The sequence below is a fragment of the Poromitra crassiceps genome (genome assembly GCF_964638095.1).
Source record: "Poromitra crassiceps genome assembly, chromosome: 19".
NCBI classification, from domain to species: Eukaryota; Metazoa; Chordata; class Actinopteri; order Beryciformes; family Melamphaidae; genus Poromitra; species Poromitra crassiceps.
The window spans coordinates 24,209,783-24,228,640 of record NC_139646.1 but is presented as its reverse complement, the minus strand read 5'-3'; the positions used below and the strand labels follow the sequence as shown (position 1 = coordinate 24,228,640).

Below are 18,858 nucleotides of genomic sequence, written 5' to 3'. Positions count from 1 at the left end.
CCTGTCTCGCCTGATGGGTGTCCCATATGGGTATAGTATTTTAGACTGCAGGGTCAGATTAGGGAGAGGAGGTTAAACCATATGGGTATAGTATTTTAGACTGCCAGGGTCAGATTAGGGAGAGGAGGTAAACCATATGGGTACAGTATTTTAGACTGCAGGGTCAGATTAGGGAGAGGAGGTTTAAACCATATAGGTATAGTATTTTAGACTGCAGGTCAGATTAGGGAGAGGAGGTTAAACCATATGGGTACAGTATTTTAGACTGCAGGGTCAGATTAGGGAGAGGAGGTTAACCATATGGGTATAGTATTTAGACTGCAGGTCAGATTAGGGAGAGGAGGTTAAACCATATGGGTATAGTATTTTTAGACTGCAGGTCAGATTAGGGAGAGGAGGTTAAACCATATGGGGTACGTATTTTAGACTGCAGGTCAGATTAGGGAGAGGAGGTTAAACCATATGGGTTATAGTATTTTAGACTGCAGGGTCAGATTAGGGAGAGGAGGTTAAACCATATGGGTACAGTATTTTAGACTGCAGGTCAGATTAGGAGAGGAGGTTAAACCATATGGGTACAGTATTTTAGACTTGCAGGTCAGATTAGGGAGAGAGGTTAAACATATAGGTACAGTATTTTAGACTGCAGGTCAGATTAGGGAGAGCAGGTTAAACCATATAGGTACAGTATTTAGACTGCAGGGTCAAGATTAGGGAGAGCGAGGTTAAACCATATGGGTACAGTATTTTAGACTGCAGGGTCAGATTAGGGAGAGGAGGTTAAACCATAGGGTACAGTATTTAGACTGCAGGGTCAGATTAGGGAGAGAGTTAAACCTATGGTACAGTATTTTAGACTGCTGGCATTAGGGAGAGGAGGTTAACCATATGGGTACAGTATTTTAGACTGCAGGGTCAGATTAGGGAGAGCAGGTTAAACCATATAGGTACAGTATTTTAGACTGCACGGTCAGATTAGCGGAGGTTAAACCATATGGGTACAGTATTTTAGACTGCAGGGTCAGATTAGGGTAGAGGAGGTTAAACCATATCGGGTATAGTATTTAGACTGCAGGTCAGATTAGGGAGAGGAGGTTAAACCATATGGGTATAGTATTTTAGACTGCAGGTCAGATTAGGGAGAGCAGGCTAAACCATATGGGTATAGTATTTTAGACTGCAGGGTCAGATTAGGGAGAGGAGGTTAAACCATATGGGTATAGTATTTTAGACTGCAGGTCAGATTAGGGAGAGCAGGCTAAACCATATGGGTATAGTATTTTAGACTGCAGGTCAGATTAGGGAGAGGAGGTTAAACCATATGGGTACAGTATTTTAGACTGCAGGGTCAGATTAGGGAGAGGAGGCTAAACCATATGGGTATAGTATTTTAGACTGCAGGGTCAGATTAGGGAGAGGAGGTTAAACCATATGGGTATAGTATTTTAGACTGCAGGTCAGATTAGGGAGAGCAGGCTAAACCATATGGGTATAGTATTTTAGACTGCAGGTCAGATTAGGGAGAGGAGGTTAAACCATATGGGTTCAGTATTTTAGACTGCAGGTCAGATTAGGGAGAGCAGGCTAAACCATACTGTATGGGTACTGTATAGTATTTTAGACTGCAGGGTCAGATTAGGGAGAGCAGGCTAAACCATATGGGTATAGTATTTTAGACTGCAGGGTCAGATTAGGTAGAGGAGGTTAAACCATATGGGTTCAGTATTTTAGACTGCAGGTCAGATTAGGGAGAGCAGGCTAAACCATATGGGTACAGTATTTTAGACTGCAAAATCAGATTAGGGAGAGCAGGTTAAACCATATAGGTACAGTATTTTAGACTGCAGGGTCAGATTAGGGAGAGGAGGTTAAACCATATGGGTACAGTATTTTAGACTGCAGGGTCAGATTAGGGAGGGGAGGCTAAACCATATGGGTATAGTATTTTAGACTGCAGGGTCAGATTAGGGAGAGCAGGCTAAACCATATGGGTACAGTATTTTAGACTGCAGGGTCAGATTAGGTAGAGGAGGTTAAACCATATGGGTATAGTATTTTAGACTGCAGGGTCAGATTAGGGAGGGGACCAGCCTAACCACCCACTCCACCACATCCTCCCTCCTAGTAAGGAAGAAAGGACTGGCCGTGTTCTGCGCAGAGGCAATCAGTTGTCTTTGCCAAAAACCAGAACAAATAGACTGAGAAACTCCACCATCTCCTGTGGCGTCAGGCTTTTTAATGGGCTGTAGCGTTGATTGTATTTTTGATGTTGGGGTCTGTTTTAACAATGCATAATGTATGTGTATTTTTTTGTTGTTGTTTTTTTGAGTGTACATTCTGCATAATTCAATCATGTATTGCAAGTCAGAATGATTAAACTCAAACTCAAACTCAAACTCAAACAGGTTAAATCATATGGGTATAGTATTTTAGACTGCAGGTCAGATTAGGGAGGGGAGGCTAAACCATATGGGTATAGTATTTTAGACTGCAGGGTCAGATTAGGTAGAGGAGGCTAAACCATATGGGTATAGTATTTTAGACTGCAGGGTCAGATTAGGGAGAGGAGGTTAAACCATATGGGTATAGTATTTTAGACTGCAGGGTCAGATTAGGGAGAGGAGGTTAAACCATATGGGTATAGTATTTTAGACTGCAGGGTCAGATTAGGGAGAGGAGGTTAAACCATATGGGTATAGTATTTTAGACTGCAGGTCAGATTAGGGAGAGCAGGCTAAACCATATGGGTATAGTATTTTAGACTGCAGGTCAGATTAGGGAGAGCAGGCTAAACCATATGGGTATAGTATTTTAGACTGCAGGGTCAGATTAGAGAGAGCAGACTAAACCATATGGGTATAGTATTTTAGACTGCAGGGTCAGATTAGGGAGGGGAGGTTAAACCATATGGGTATAGTATTTTAGACTGCAGGTCAGATTAGGGAGAGGAGGTTAAATTGAATGGAAACAAACTCCAAAGCAAAACTTTTTCTCCACAGTCAGCCAATTACATTGCCACTAATAGTAATGTTTAGAGCACATTCGCTTTCAATGGGAACTTGAGGTTGAACTACGAAATTAACAGCCCAGTTGGCCCAGTGTGTGTGTGTGTGTGTGTGTGTGTGTGTGTGTGTGTGTGTGTGTGTGGAATATACTACATATTACTAGTTACTTTCATTTTAAAGTAATAAGTTACTTTACAATATTACTTTCTGTGTAGAGTAACTCGTTACTTATTACACTACTTTTGCATTACTTTTACCAAAACAACAGCAGCAGCAGAGTGACATTGCTGCCCCGGAACCATCCTGAAAAATAATTTCAACCGCCTTGAAGTCAGTGTAAACAATCCAAAATTCTAAATGTTATTCTTTTCCTTTGTTATTGTCATCTATAGTGGTTATTTGGATAAAAACACACAGTTTGATTAGGAAATGATTGTATCTTTTTAAATACCGGTATGTGCTTTGATTTAATAAAATGTAACTCAATTTGTAACTTGAGTTACTTGAGAAAGTAACTGGTATAATATTACTGATATCGTATAAGTAATAAGTTATATTACCGAGTTACTGCTAAAAGTAATATATTACATGTAATAGGTTACTTTTGTAATGCGTTACCCCCAACACTGGTGACTGTGTGTGTGACTGTGTGTGTGTGTGCCCTGCACCTAACAACTTTATATTAGTCACTTTTAATTAAAACCCTTTTATCTTAAATCCTCAAAACATCAGATTGCTCCACAGTGTAGAAGAGGCTCAATGCATTCAAAAGAGAAGTGGCGTCTTCCAGCGTGGGGAGGAAATGGGACTTCCCACCATCACAAACAGCCACAGCCACTGAGCCACATGTTCTTTTACCAGCCTTCAGACTGCCACTTTCTCTGAGGGGATCCAGCTGCTCGCACGCTCAACAGTCAATTAGTGGTTGTTGTTGTCGGCGTATCAGTGAGCGACTTGAGAGACCAGTCTGAGAATAGCACACTTCTTCTTGCTGTGTGCACACTGTGCTTTCTTATGCCTATAGTGATATACAGGGACTGAATATGTTGCCATGATGATTTTCAAGACCGTTCCCATTGCTACTTTAAAATAATTTTTATGACCAAATGCACCTGCAATCTGTGCTATTTGGCCTTTTTGGGGGACTCGGTTAGTTGCCTCAAGTTTCTTTAACAACACGAATACAAAAGAAGCGATTGCCAGGCCTCTCTAAGCTGTGATCTCTAAGACAAACAAAGAAAAAGAAAAAGATCCTAACATAAATTAAAATGGGGAAAAAAAATTATTGGGGGAGGGGCGGATTTCATATGGCCCTATAGTACCACTGCTGTGTCACTGCTAGCAGAGTGACGCACTTCTATGAATTAAATTGTTTTCCCAGTGTAAGAAATCAGGAAGTTTCATCAGCATCACTCTCTTATGATTCATCAGCTTCTCACACACAGCGTAGACGTACTGTAAAGTAGAACGTCACTTCCTGCTTCAGCACTGTACCAGAGATTTTCATCCGCCATTTATTTTCCCATAGACATTTCGTAAAATGCTTATAAAATAGTTTTACTTCGTCGAACCAAACGGTTCAGCTAACGCTATAAATCAGGAGAGACGATAGAACATTTCACTTGGACCAAAACCTTAAAAAAAAACATCGAAAAAATATTTTCTTTAAACCCGCTTTTTTTTTAACGTTTTGGTCCCAGTGAAATGTTATGCGATCTCTCCTGTTTCTAGATCTGTACCGTTTGGTTTGAACCAGTAAAACTATTTCTATACGCATTTTACGAAACAAAATGTGTATGGGAAAATAAATGGCGGATGAAAATCTCTGGTACAGTGCTGAAGCAGGAAGCACGCGGTCACTTTGCCTCTCTATAGTACCACTGCTGTGTCACTGCTAGCAGCTAGCAGTGACACAGCAGTTAGTAGCAGAGTGACGCACTTCTATGAATGAAACAGGTTTTCCAATCCAGTGTAAGAAATCAGGAAGTTTCATCATCCCTCTCCCATGATTAATCAGCTTCTCACACACAGCGTAGACGTACTGTAACTCTATTGAACCCTATTTTAGCTTTATAAAGTGAAACATTACAATCAATTGTGAGGGAAATTAATTAATTCTTTGATGTTGGGTTGCAAGAAGAAAAAGAATCCTGCAGTGACTGATATATTTATAATATATTGACTGATATATTTGAGTCTAGGACACCCCTAACTACATACTAACTCAAAATCAAGCTTTTTTTTTACTCTATCATTTAAGAGAATTTCAAAGTTAAAACCCCCCATTTGTACCTTGAAATGGCTTCCTTTCTGAAACGGGAGGTGCTGTAAAACACATTGCTCCATAAGTTCTGACATGAAATGACTAATATGGTTGTATTCAGGATACTCCTGACTACACACTAACCCCAAAAAAAAAAAAAAAAATTACTGTATCATTTTAAATAATTAAGTTAAAGTCCCACATTTTTACGTTGAAATTACTTTAAGTGACCTGAAACTTGGGGTGCTTTAAAAACACATTGCTCCATAAGTTCAGTCTTTAAGCAATCTGGGAACCCAGAGTCTATTTCGGCACGTAAATAGGCTCTGGGAACAGCCGTACCTTTTCTTGAGGCTTCCTGTACAGCGCAAATCTAGAGTCTATTTAAGTGCTGGAATAGACTCTGGGTTCCCAGATTGCTCTTTACGCGGAGTGCTTACTGTCTGTTGTGTGTAAGGCCCATTCAGGAAAAACCCACGTTGCATCTACATGTAATAGTGTAGTATGAATAAATACCCATTACGAAAAGTCTGATCGTCTTCTTTTATCTCACATTCATAGTGAAAGTCACATTACACTCTAGTCTAGAATGACTCAACAGCAAAAACAAAAAACGGCAGCTCACTGTTCACACTGATTTTCCAATGAAGACTTCAAGACGCACCAGATGTTGAAATGTCTTGCAAAATGCATGTACAGCCTTTCCAAGAAAATAAAGTAGTGAATAAGAATTCGTTATCTGATTGACCATTTTGGAGTCAGGTAGAAAAAGATTTTAGGCTGTTCCAATTCCCTCTTTGACTTCCTATCTATTTACTGTAAAGTAGAGAACGACATTTTGGAAAGAAATTAAATATTGATATTGTACACGATACTATTTGACGGATCATGTTGAATTGTATCACTGACACACTGTACATGGAAAGGTTGTGTATCTAGGAGGAAGTTTGCTGTTGCAGTTGACTGACATTACACACCTAGCAAAATAGGATATATAGAGCTTCTGGACAAAGAACAATTGAGCGCATTAATGTCAGGGCACGCACTGAGCTCACCTGCCCACCAGGTGAGGAACACTGATTCTATTTTGAATCCATCTCATTGCCCTATAGTATTCTCCCCTAACCTGACTACAGCTAGCCGTTGCAGAAGTGATACTGGTGCAATGCAATTCCAATCCAAACAAGAACTGTTTTGAAAATCATGTAGCAGTTGGGTGGCACAGTGGAAGGTGTGATCGACTGCAGTGATTCTCAACCTTTTTCATATCAAGGACCCCTAAGTTTAGTCCACATTATGGACACGGACGGACCCCAATTCTGTCTCTCAGATCCAAATCTGAGAATATCTGTATGTCAGATATGGTTTTCTGTAGAATTCCATACCTGTCTGTCTGTATTGAAGGTAGATAAATAACAGGGAAACTATTCGAATGTCATTCTTCTATCTTCCCTAATTGTGTTAACTTCTTGTAAATGAAATAATGGTCAAGTTGAACAATTCCTCGATTTGCTGGAGACCCCCTGAAGGTCTCCAGACCCCACGTTGAGAACCACTGTAATAGAGCATACACACACCCCATTGTCCCTGCCTGGACTCTGCCTCGGCCAGAGGTCATGTATTAGCGATAGCATTGTCCCTGCCTGGACTCTGCCTCAGCCAGAGCTCATGTATTAGCGATAGCATTGTCCCTGCCTGGACTCTGCCTCAGCCAGAGCTCATGTATTAGCGATAGCATTGTCCCTGCGTGGACTCTGCCTCAGCCAGAGCTCATGTATTAGCGATAGCATTGTCCCTGCCTGGACTCTGCCTCAGCCAGAGCTCATGTATTAGCGATAGCATTGTCCCTGCCTGGACTCTGCCTCAGCCAGAGGTCATGTATTAGTGATAGCATTGTCCCTGCCTGGACTCTGCCTCAGCCAGAGGTCATGTATTAGCGATAGCATTGTCCCTGCCTGGACTCTGCCTCAGCCAGAGCTCATGTATTAGCGATAGCATTGACTGGCTGAAAGAGGTCTGCTCTTACCGCTAAAAGGAGCCCCCTGAGGATGAGGAGCAGGTTCATCGTATCTGACTTTGCATCCTTGTTACTTCTCACACTGTTCTAACAGCATCATGTTGTCCATGATGCTGCTGCTTCAGGACAGGTCATGGTCACAGAGAGGATTTAATAGCTATTTAAAACTATGTTTGCTTGTCCCCAAACCTCCCTCAAACATACCTTGGGTTTATTTCAATGTAGAAGGTGATATACTGTATGAGGACAGTGATGTAATGATGTTGTTGAATAATAGACCAACTCTGCATCCTTCAAAGTGAAGCGAGAACATTAATTCATGTATGCACTGGGGGATAAAAATACCTTTGTTTTGCATCTCAATTGCTGGTCACTTCCTTTGATGAAGACTAGGGTTCGACGACTCGACTGTACTGGTTTTTCAATGCCGACACTGATATTTATGGATTACAGCAGCGATAGTGGATATTTTGTGCTGGTAATATTTGCGAATGCCTCGGCTCGGACCTCTTTGGTCTTTGACTTGGAGAGACTATGGTTGAAAATACTCTTCTCTTTTACATCAACAGTAACACAGGAGCTGATTCTGAACACAAACAAACGGCATCATTATGCATCATATTGGAAATGGATGAAACGGACCGGCCAATACCTGATTCTTCACAAGGCCCGTATGGACCAGATATCTGTACACGGTCTGCAGCAGAAACAAGGCCCGTCTGGACCAGATATCTGTACACGGTCTGCAGCAGAAAGCACAATAGATGCTGAGTCAAAGGACAGGAAGGAGACTAATGGAGCTGAGTAAACTTCAATGAATCCATTCCTCACAGGGCTCCCCATTAGTGCTAGTGTGGTTGCCATGGTTACTAGGGCTGTGGCGATTCACTTATCTCCCGATTCGATACTATCACGATTCTTGGGTGCCGATTCGATTTATATTGCGATTCTACGATTATTGCGATTCTACGATTATTGCGATTCGATATTACGATTTATTGCGATTTTTGTTTATTTTTTTCTTTTATTTTTTCAGTTTGTTTGCTTTTTTACACTAGATTAGAACATGGGAAAAGTTGAATCATACACTAGAGACTGTATATTATATATCATGAGTAGGGCTGGGCGATATAGTTAAAAACAGGGGCGGACTGGGATCATAATTCAGGCCGGGCATTAGATACCAAGCAGGCCAGGCCGATATGGGGGGCGACGCGCGTGAAATTTGGGCCGTTTGAAGCCCAATTTGGCTAACTAATAAAGTAATAAAACCACTAGTAAACCAGTAGGCGGCGCCTGGCCTGCTGTTCAGTGAGTGGCCTGACTGCAAGCACCCAAAAAAAAAAAAAAAATTGCGATTATCGATTCTGGAATAAAAGATCGATTTAAAAAATCGTGACATTAAAAATTGCGATACTTAGGTGAATCGATTTTTTCCCCCACCCCTAATGGTTACAGAGACCCACCCCCTCACCTGCGTTATGATGAGACATCTGCAATTATAGGCAGTTAGCAGAATGATGCTCTTATCCAGAGGAACTGCAAAAAGCAGGATGAGTTAGTACTGTATTGACATAAATCAACACCTCCATAATACCTTCAGTATATGAGGATGACCATATTGGATTTTTTTTTGCAGATATCTGATACACCAATATTTTCTAGGGGTGGGGGTGGTGGTGATGGGGGGGGCTGTCGATACAGCATAGTATCGTGATAGTATGTGACAATTATCACAACATTTTATTATGGAATTTGTCAGGTGCACGCAACATTTATGTCGGTCAGTCTGTCTACTTGACAATTTTGCTGCAGTAAAAATGATTGAAGTGAGATGAACAGACTGGAAACTTGATCTTAGATAAAACAATGTTGTTGACCAAGTTTTCCTTTGGGGAAATAATTTACAGTGGAGAAAAGGCGGTAAATTGCAATATATGATGATCACAATACTCAATATATTGCAATGGCAATACTATTGTATTGTGACCTAATTATTTTTGATAATATCGTATCATGGAGCATCTGGTGAGTCCCACCACTAATATTTTCCAACTCTTTTGGCGGATTGCCCATGCCGAAATATGCACACATATATTTACAGTATGCTTCTGATAAACAATCAATAAACATGATCTTTGTAATGAAGAGATGGAGGGAGGCAGGGAAGTCTATCTGCCAGGTGAGAGCATTCTGTGCTTGACTAGATGTAGGTAAACCTAGAGTCATCAATATTAAGAGTCGCGACATCGCCATTCACTCCAATGGAGCAGTTTTTTTTACTCTCAAGAGTTCCAGGAAGTAAGGTCCTGGATTAAGCAGCACTGTCGAGTTGCAGCAAAATGGACAGTTTGTGATGTACTCTGAAAGAGTTAAGTTAGTTTTTTTAGAATCAAATTGTACATTATCAGCTTTATTTTAGCATTCAAAAGTAGCGCAAGACCCCTTCCTGGCTGTTCATTGGTTAATGAGTCACGCATTTTGGTCCTCCGCTGACGCCACTCTCTGTCTAAATTGCTCTGGGTAAATGTAAACCCAAAGCCTCTTATGGCTCACTATATCTTCCCATCAGGACGGTAATACGCTGTCACCACCCAGAGTGATTCATTTGATCAACAGTGACCTCTCAACCCGTCGCGAGTCAACTCTCATCTCCCGATCAACAGCTCACTATACGGCCTAACGCGCTCTACGGCGGGATGGAGTCCATTTATTGACAAAACAAGGTTCAATACTATTTAAGCCGATGCTTTTCAATGCAACCTAAGCGTCGTTTGTAATTGTCAGAGCAGCAGAGATGTGGAGTTTTGGGGGAACCTTGGGGGGGAATGGATGTTCGGCGGGCTGGAAAATGATCATTATCATGCAAAGTGGTATTGATGGCGTGGTGAGGAAGGTGGACTTCATCTGTCCACCAGACAGAGAGGGTCATCTAGCAGAGCAGAGGGGAAAACCCCCAGCATCAGGATGCAGCGATTATCAGATTTATCGATTAACTGTGATTTAAAACGTCACGGTTTTGTAAGTGTAAGTGTAACTTCTCACTCTCAAAAAGGGACATTATGGTACTGTGGAAGTTAAAGGGACATTATGGTCCTGTGGAAGTTAAAAGGGACAATATGGTCCTGTGGAAGGTAAAGGGACAATATGTGGAAATTGTGCACTAGGGAAACGCAGAGACAACTCCACGTGGAGGAGTTAAAAGATCACCCTTCGTTTATTTCAACAACACAACTTCACTTCCTAGTTGTCAAACACCACAAATCTTAAATCACCCCTAGTAGGGTGCATGGGGAAACGTAGTTAACCAATCTACTAACAGTAGTGTGAATGTATTGTAAACACATAAGAACATGGGTAAGATCGCTGTGAATTATTATTATTATAAGTGTTGTGAAATAAATTAATGCATAATAATCGTGAAACCGTGATTTTTCCTCAGGCTACAAATCGTACCATCATAATCTATCATCGTTCCATTCATGTGAATATTAATTGAAAGATCAAAGTTATCAGTTAACAAATGGCTTCGCTATAACACAACAACAAGGATATGTGCTATTTATTGGCCTAGCTTGAGGCAATCTATTCTCCAGCAGTGAAGTAAAGCAGGCTGGCAGAAGTAAAGCAGGCAGTCAGAAGTAAAGCAGGCTGTCAGAAGTAAAGCAGTGCTGTCAGAAGTAAAGCAGTGCTGGCAGAAGTAAAGCAGTGCTGTCAGAAGTAAAGCAGTGCTGTCAGAAGTAAAGCAGCGCTGGCAGAAGTAAAGCAGTGCTGTCAGAAGTAAAGCAGTGCTGTCAGAAGTAAAGCAGCGCTGGCAGAAGTAAAGCAGTGCTGTCAGAAGTAAAGCAGTGCTGTCAGAAGTAAAGCAGGCTGTCAGAAGTAAAGCAGGCAGAAGTAAAGCAGTGCTGTCAGAAGTAAAGCAGGCTGGCAGAAGTAAAGCAGGCAGGCAGAAGTAAAGCAGGCTGTCAGAAGTAAAGCAGTGCTGTCAGAAGTAAAGCAGGCTGGCAGAAGTAAAGCAGGCTGTTAGAAGTAAAGCAGGCTGTCAGAAGTAAAGCAGGCTGTCAGAAGTAAAGCAGGCTGTCAGAAGTAAAGCAGTGCTGTCAGAAGTAAAGCAGTGCTGTCAGAAGTAAAGCAGGCTGTCAGAAGTAAAGCAGTGCTGTCAGAAGTAAAGCAGTGCTGTCAGAAGTAAAGCAGGCTGGCAGAAGTAAAGCAGGCAGGCAGAAGTAAAGCAGGCTGTCAGAAGTAAAGCAGGCTGTCAGAAGTAAAGCAGGCAGGCAGAAGTAAAGCAGGCTGTCAGAAGTAAAGCAGGCTGTCAGAAGTAAAGCAGGCAGGCAGAAGTAAAGCAGGCAGGCAGAAGTAAAGCAGGCTGTCAGAAGTAAAGCAGGCAGGCAGAAGTAAAGCAGGCTGTCAGAAGTAAAGCAGGCTGTCAGAAGTAAAGCAGGCAGGCAGAAGTAAAGCAGGCTGTCAGAAGTAAAGCAGGCTGGCAGAAGTAAAGCAGGCAGAAGGAAAGCAGGCTGTCAGAAGTAAAGCAGGCAGAAGGAAAGCAGGCAGGCAGAAGTAAAGCAGGCTGTCAGAAGTAAAGCAGGCTGTCAGAAGTAAAGCAGGCAGAAGGAAAGCAGGCAGGCAGAAGTAAAGCAGGCTGTCAGAAGTAAAGCAGGCTGTCAGAAGTAAAGCAGGCAGAAGTAAAGCAGGCTGTCAGAAGTAAAGCAGGCTGTCAGAAGTAAAGCAGGCAGAAGGAAAGCAGGCAGGCAGAAGTAAAGCAGGCTGTCAGAAGTAAAGCAGGCAGAAGTAAAGCAGGCTGTCAGAAGTAAAGCAGGCAGAAGTAAAGCAGGCTGTCAGAAGTAAAGCAGGCAGAAGTAAAGCAGGCTGTCAGAAGTAAAGCAGGCTGTCAGAAGTAAAGCAGGCTGTCAGAAGTAAAGCAGGCAGAAGGAAAGCAGGCTGGCAGAAGTAAAGCAGGCAGAAGTAAAGCAGGCTGTCAGAAGTAAAGCAGGCAGAAGTAAAGCAGGCTGTCAGAAGTAAAGCAGGCTGTCAGAAGTAAAGCAGGCTGTCAGAAGTAAAGCAGGCAGAAGGAAAGCAGGCTGGCAGAAGTAAAGCAGGCAGAAGTAAAGCAGGCTGTCAGAAGTAAAGCAGGCAGAAGTAAAGCAGGCTGTCAGAAGTAAAGCAGGCTGTCAGAAGTAAAGCAGGCTGTCAGAAGTAAAGCAGGCAGAAGTAAAGCAGGCTGTCAGAAGTAAAGCAGGCTGTCAGAAGTAAAGCAGGCTGTCAGAAGTAAAGCAGGCAGAAGTAAAGCAGGCTGTCAGAAGTAAAGCAGGCTGTCAGAAGTAAAGCAGGCTGTCAGAAGTAAAGCAGGCAGAAGGAAAGCAGGCTGGCAGAAGTAAAGCAGGCAGAAGTAAAGCAGGCTGTCAGAAGTAAAGCAGGCAGAAGTAAAGCAGGCTGTCAGAAGTAAAGCAGGCAGGCAGAAGTCGCTGCATTGTGAATAATTATCTGAGTGCATTGGAAGTCAAGCAAGTGAAACATCACCAATATTGATACAGAGGTCAGAGGTCAGAGGGACGAGCAGCACTGACCTCTTTTAGACTAATGGCTGAGAGACACACAGCTCCTCAACATGATTTATTGTAGCCGTTCATTCTCGCAGCACCAGCAATACAGACTGCTCTTTACACACTACCAAACGCTACCAAACACCAAACGCTACCAAACGCTTAATGCTACCAAACACTACCAAACGCTAGCAAACAAACACCAAATGCTACCAAACAACAAACGCTACCAAACACTGCCAAACACTACCAAACACCAAATGCTACGAAACGCTACAAAACGCTACGAAACGCTACCAAAAACGCTGCCAAACACCAAACACTACGAAACACTACCAAATGCTACCCAAATGCTACCAAACACCAAATGCTTCCAAACACCAAACACTACCAAACAGTCGAGCTGGGTGTTGTTGAAAAAGTTACAATACTACCTACCCATAAAGTGATAGCGATACCAATAGAGAGCCAAAGGCACACCCTCTTCTGGGTTAGGCATACGAACCAAGGGATTTCATCCGCCATTCTGTTTTCCATAGACATTTCGTAAAATAAATGCTTATAAAAAAATAGTTTTACTTGTGAAACCAAGCGATTCAGCTTTATTTAGAATCAGGAGAGAATATAACATTTCACTCAGAACCCCCCCCCCCCCCCCCCCATGACTTAAGTTACACATCACACTAAATGGAGGAAGGCTTGCTGTGTTTGGCTGTGAACAAAACCATACAAATAATAGACATTTTTTCTCGATCTATGTACAAAAAAGGATGGAATAAAGGCATCGTTTGACCGGAGAAGTTTCAATACTACTTGGTACTACTGGGCTATTATTTCGGTCGATACCTTAAAGCAGTTAACTTAAGAATACCACGGCCCACTTTGAAATCTGAAACTCCCAACCCTTTAATCACAACTCCGATCAACACGCGCGCATCTACGATTTTTTGTTATTTCTGAAAACGTCAATTTCACTTTAGTCTGTCTACATTTTTGTCTACACAGACTTATGAGCAATCAGCAATGGGACAAAAGTTGTGAAACACAGAAAACCATGAGTTTATCTCGAGATAACAAGGTAATAATAATTACGTTGCGATCTAGAGAAGTGAAAAGAAATACGAGGAACCGTGGCTGCTCTCAGGTCCATCATTGATCCTATGAGGCCTATTCTCCGCTGGTAAGATTCTGCTTGCTATTGGGGTCAGTTGAGTGAAACTTGGTGAGTCCCATCATGGCTTGAGCTAGTTGTGCCTCTGCCTGCCAGTATACTGCAGAGCTGCATGCAGGTCTAAGCTGCTCTGCTGCTTCTCCTCTAGTCTGGATCTTCATGCTCATTATTCCCACTATCGTCACAGCAAGTATGAAAATAATAGGTTGGGGGTGGAGGGGAGGGGCATCACACCCAGGTGTTGAAGTAAGTGGTGCAGGTGTACTACAGGGTTTTTCCTGCCTCAAACAGAGGCGGAGGAGCTGCTACTAGAGCGCGACCCGATATAGAGACACTGCGGAGCGCGTCATCATTCAGAAGCCACGCCCAAAACGGGGGAAAACGGAAACTCCCGTCCAATCCTGGCGTTCTCCTATGTCGCGTGCATGGTCGGGTGTTGCTCACAAAGATCATATACAGTATATACGGGAGATGAACACTCCAACTTACTTTATTGACAGCAACATCCACGTTTTTCTTCTCGACAATTCTCAATGGCTTCCTTGTTTTCCTCGGGAGTACAAAAAAACTTTAACTGGCGATTTTTTACATTTGCTGTCTGCGCAGCCCCACCACACAACAGCTTTTAGCTATGTTTAATTCAAGGAAAATGACGCTGGTGTGTGGAAGTGAACGGAGAGCTTTCCCCCGTGATGGGCGTGGCCTATTTCATGCAGTGTCTCTATGGGATTTTAGTGGGGGGAAATTCGCTGCTTAGCGATAGCACACTGCAGGAATGAGTCCGGAATTAGCATGTTGTTGATGACCTGCTGCGGCTGCTTCAATGTGTGCCATTCTGCATCCCTGTTGGGATTAAATTCAATTCTCATGATGAGCAAGGCTGCAAAACAATGTCTGCAAAATGACTTCAGATAGATGGGTGGTGTTATGATCAACTCCAGGTGAGATCAGGGTGTTGGACTGAATAAACCTGGTGGAGGCAAACGAGTGTTAAATGACTGTAGAAGCAGGTGTGTCTGGTTGTGTCGGTCTGCTTCTCTGTCCCAACGCACAAAACCTGCTGGGTCACAGGCTCAGGTAGGTTAAGGACATACATGATGTTTTCTAAGCAGACAATAATGTCTTGAATTACAAACAGTCCGTTCTTCTCTGCCCTGACAATGACGGCCAGTATAGAATTGCCGCATATTTTGTCTCGTTAAAAATAAATCTGTGCAAATGGGGAAATGCAATCTGGGTCACAATGTGCCAGTGATAGGATGGCTGTGTGTGTGTGTGTGCGTGTGTGTGTGCGTGCGTGCGTGCGTGCGTGCGTGCGTGCGTGCGTGCGTGCGTGCGTGTGTTGGAGCTGCAATGATTAATCGATTGGTCGATCCACAGAAAATGTATCGAGTCGACACAACTATTTTGACTCGTTTTGAGTACAATTTGAAGAGAAAATGTCTAAATTCTCTGATTCCAGCTTCTTAAATGTGAATATTTTCTGGGTTTCTTTACTCCTGTATGACAGTCAAACTGATATTATCTTTGAGTTGTGGACAAAACAAGACATTTGAGAGTAGGGATGCACGATATATCGGCAATCATATCGGTATCGGCCGATGTTAGTCATTTTTTAACATATCGGTTATATCGGTATCGGTCAGATGTTGCAATGTTAATATCGGTTATCATTATCAGCAAAATTCTTCACATTGATATGAAATAATGCAGTAAATCTATGATTTATGGGCTTTTCCAAAGGCTTTGCAAATAAAGAAATGCATAACTTTTTCAAATTCAGTGTTAACATGTGTTTTTCAGTATGTACAAAATGTGATGATCATAAAAATGTGGTTTTATACAGATCATATCGACATCGGTAAATATCGGTTATCGGCCATAACAGCAATGTTAATATCGGTTATCGGCATCGGCCAAAATTTTCATATCGGTGCATCCCTATTTGAGAGCGTCATCTTGGGCTTTGGGAAACACTGATCGTCATTTGCTACCATTTTATAGACCAAACGACTAATCGATTAGTCGAGAAAATAATTGACAGATTAATCGATTATGAAAATAATCGTTAGTTGCCGCCCTAGTGTGTGTGCGTGTGTGTGTGTGTGTGTGTGTGTGTGTGTGTGTGTGTGTGAGAGCCAAACATTTTATTTTTCAATTTGTTTTATGCGGCCAGGTGAACTTGCCGAGGACAGATAATGTCCTGCCTTCTCTTTGGAAGCCTCCTCTTATAGAGGTGACTCCCCCTGGAGTCATTAGGCCTACAGTATCTATCTAGACCTCTTGGCACTGTGTGAACTCAGTAACGGTGGCTGCTCCTTTCAGGTGTCTGTTGATAGTGGGTTCCAATCGTTTGCATTCTGGAGTTACTGTAATGCAACTCCACGCCAGAAGGTGCTATTGTTTTATTCATTTAGAGAGAGGTAATGGAATATCCTGTGGCAAGGCAGCGCAGACCAGCTGCACTTCTATACAATATAGAGCCAAGGAGCAGATAATTGGTTAATTAAATAGCTGGGAGGTAACATGAACAAAACAAGTCATGTTATGAATAAAACACAAAAGAGCATTAGCTTGTTGTCTGCAATAGTGAGTGACTTTACAGTGACTTTACTTCCATCTCCAGTGGCATCACTATTCCTGTAATATTCCTCCAAGGATGTATGGTCTGTTACGGCTACTGGAATTTATAGCGACTTTATGGCATTTTTGATTTTCCTTTGGAAAATTATAAAAAATTATCAAAGAAGCCTACTTATTTGGTAAACCTAACGCACCTCAGCTCACCAAGGCACGGTCGGGAGTCATTTCCCCAAAAGATGACTAATGAGATGGGTTGATAAGCAGAATGAAGCGGAGGTCCACGACGTCCAAATACATGTTCCAACTACTGAGCATAAATGATAGCATAAATGATAGCATAAATGATAGCATAAATGATAGCATAAATGTAGCATAAACCAGCGGTTCTCAATGGGGGGTGCGGGGACCACCAGGGGTCCTTGAAGGGGTTCACATGCAGCAAACTGATCATGTTAAATTTCACCCATTATTTCATTTACAAGAAATTGACACAATTAGAGAATGTAGATTGGAAGAATGGCTGTTTGAGTTTGACTGTTATCAATAGACATAGTAGTCATCGTGGCATCCTTGTCAAAAAATCCTATCTGACAATGAAAATATTTTAAAGATTTAGGTCCAAGAGAACAACATCTCCATCAAATGGGGGTCAGTGACTAATGTGGACTGAAATTAGGGGCCCTTATAATATGAAAAAGTTGAGAACCACTGGCATAAACCAGGAAGAAGATAGCCTACGCCTATAATGTACAGATTAGATAGATTAGACCATCATGGAACCACATTAATAAGAAGATGTTGTCCCCATGACTGAAAGTGTTAGCTGGGTGTGTAGGTCACTGGTGCTCATCAACATGGGGTCCAGGGACCAGCAGGTGTCCTTGGGGGGTTCCAGAGGATCCCCAGGAACTTGATAAATTGTTAATTTGACCAATAAGACTATTTTGATGATAATGTTAAGTTTCTCATGCAAAGCAGTCATGCACTCACCGTCTCGGAGGTGCTGCTGGCGGGCACGGGCAGCGCGCTCCCTCACGGCTCCAGCCCACCTCTCCGCCTCCTCCAGGTTGGCACGCGGCTCCTCCTGGCGCGTGGCCACCCGAAAGCACTGCTCCGCTCGGTGGCGCGAGAGCCCGGAGCCCACCCAGCGCTTCCTCAACGGGTAGAAGTAGGCGACGAAGTAGGCTCCCGGGTCAGCCGGCTCCTCTGCCCGGTAAGCCCGGCAGCCCACGCAGTCCCTCAGGTGGAACACCGCCTTGGCCGTGCCTCTCTGCACGGTGAGCTCCCTCTCGCTCAGGCTCACGGCACACCGGGCTCCTTTGCGGTTACCACCGGCCGTGAATTCACCGCAAAGAAGCGCGAGCCGATTGATGCCGTTGTTGTGATGAGACGGCTCCGGTTGGTCCATCCTGAACGGACCGGGAAGATGCGCGCGCTCACATACCGCCCGCCGTGTGGGATGCGAGCAAAACTCTTCTTCAATCAGTTCAGCGCGACACTGTCTGCTGTCGGCTGCTGGTGCTGGACTGATGATGATGATGTTCGGACCGGTGTCGTCAAGCCCCAGAATTAAATCTAGCATATCCTGTCATAACTTTCAAAATAAAAGTCGTAAAAGACACTACTCTTTAGGTGACCAAGTCACGCTTTTATTTTGATAGCAAATAATTTCCGGTGTTGTTGAGAGTAACCATCGCCGGCTTGACTCGGCTCCACTTCACGCTGCGGTTGTCACTGGAGTTTGGTGATGTTTAGTTCGCCCGTTGAAAAAGAGGTGGTATGTCTCCTCCTAGTGACGGAATGATGGAATTACCGGAGGTTGCAAACACTTCTCCCCAGAGTAAAATAATAGACTAGCCTATTGGACAATAGTAGGCTTTATTCCTCCCATACGGACGGGAGTGGGACGGGAAACGTCCATTCAAAGGGAGCATGTGGGCAATCTCTGTTCTCTGTCTCTTTCAATTTGTGTGCCGGCCACAACTATGCTGTTTTACTATGCTGATTGGGCTGAAACTTTCAGGGGGTGTAAAGAGCACCCATGTGGGTGACCTGAGGAGCCGTATTTTTTAATTAGGTGATTGCCCTAATTACCTAATGAGTGTTGTCATACATAGGCATTGGGACATCAGCGTGACATCACTGATGATGTCATCAGACAGTGACACACACACACACACACACACGAGAGAGACTGACGGAGATGGAGAGAGAGAGGGGAGACAGAGGGAGAGGGAGAGAGAGAGAGAGGGGGAGAGAGACTGAGGGAGAGAGAGAGG

The 18,858-nt window shown here is 43.1% G+C and overlaps 1 protein-coding gene across 1 annotated transcript in view; it reads right to left on the bottom strand.

The window, feature by feature from the left end:
- LOC310793711 (sphingosine kinase 1-like) overlaps positions 1-18,030 on the bottom strand; it is a 62,209-nt gene extending 44,179 nt beyond the window's left edge. The window contains exon 1 of the mRNA XM_083655570.1: positions 17,570-18,030. Coding sequence (XP_083511696.1) covers positions 17,570-17,987 — 418 coding nt within the window. The 5' untranslated portion in view covers positions 17,988-18,030. The remainder of the gene's footprint in view (positions 1-17,569) is intronic.
- Positions 18,031-18,858: the final 828 nt, after the last annotated feature.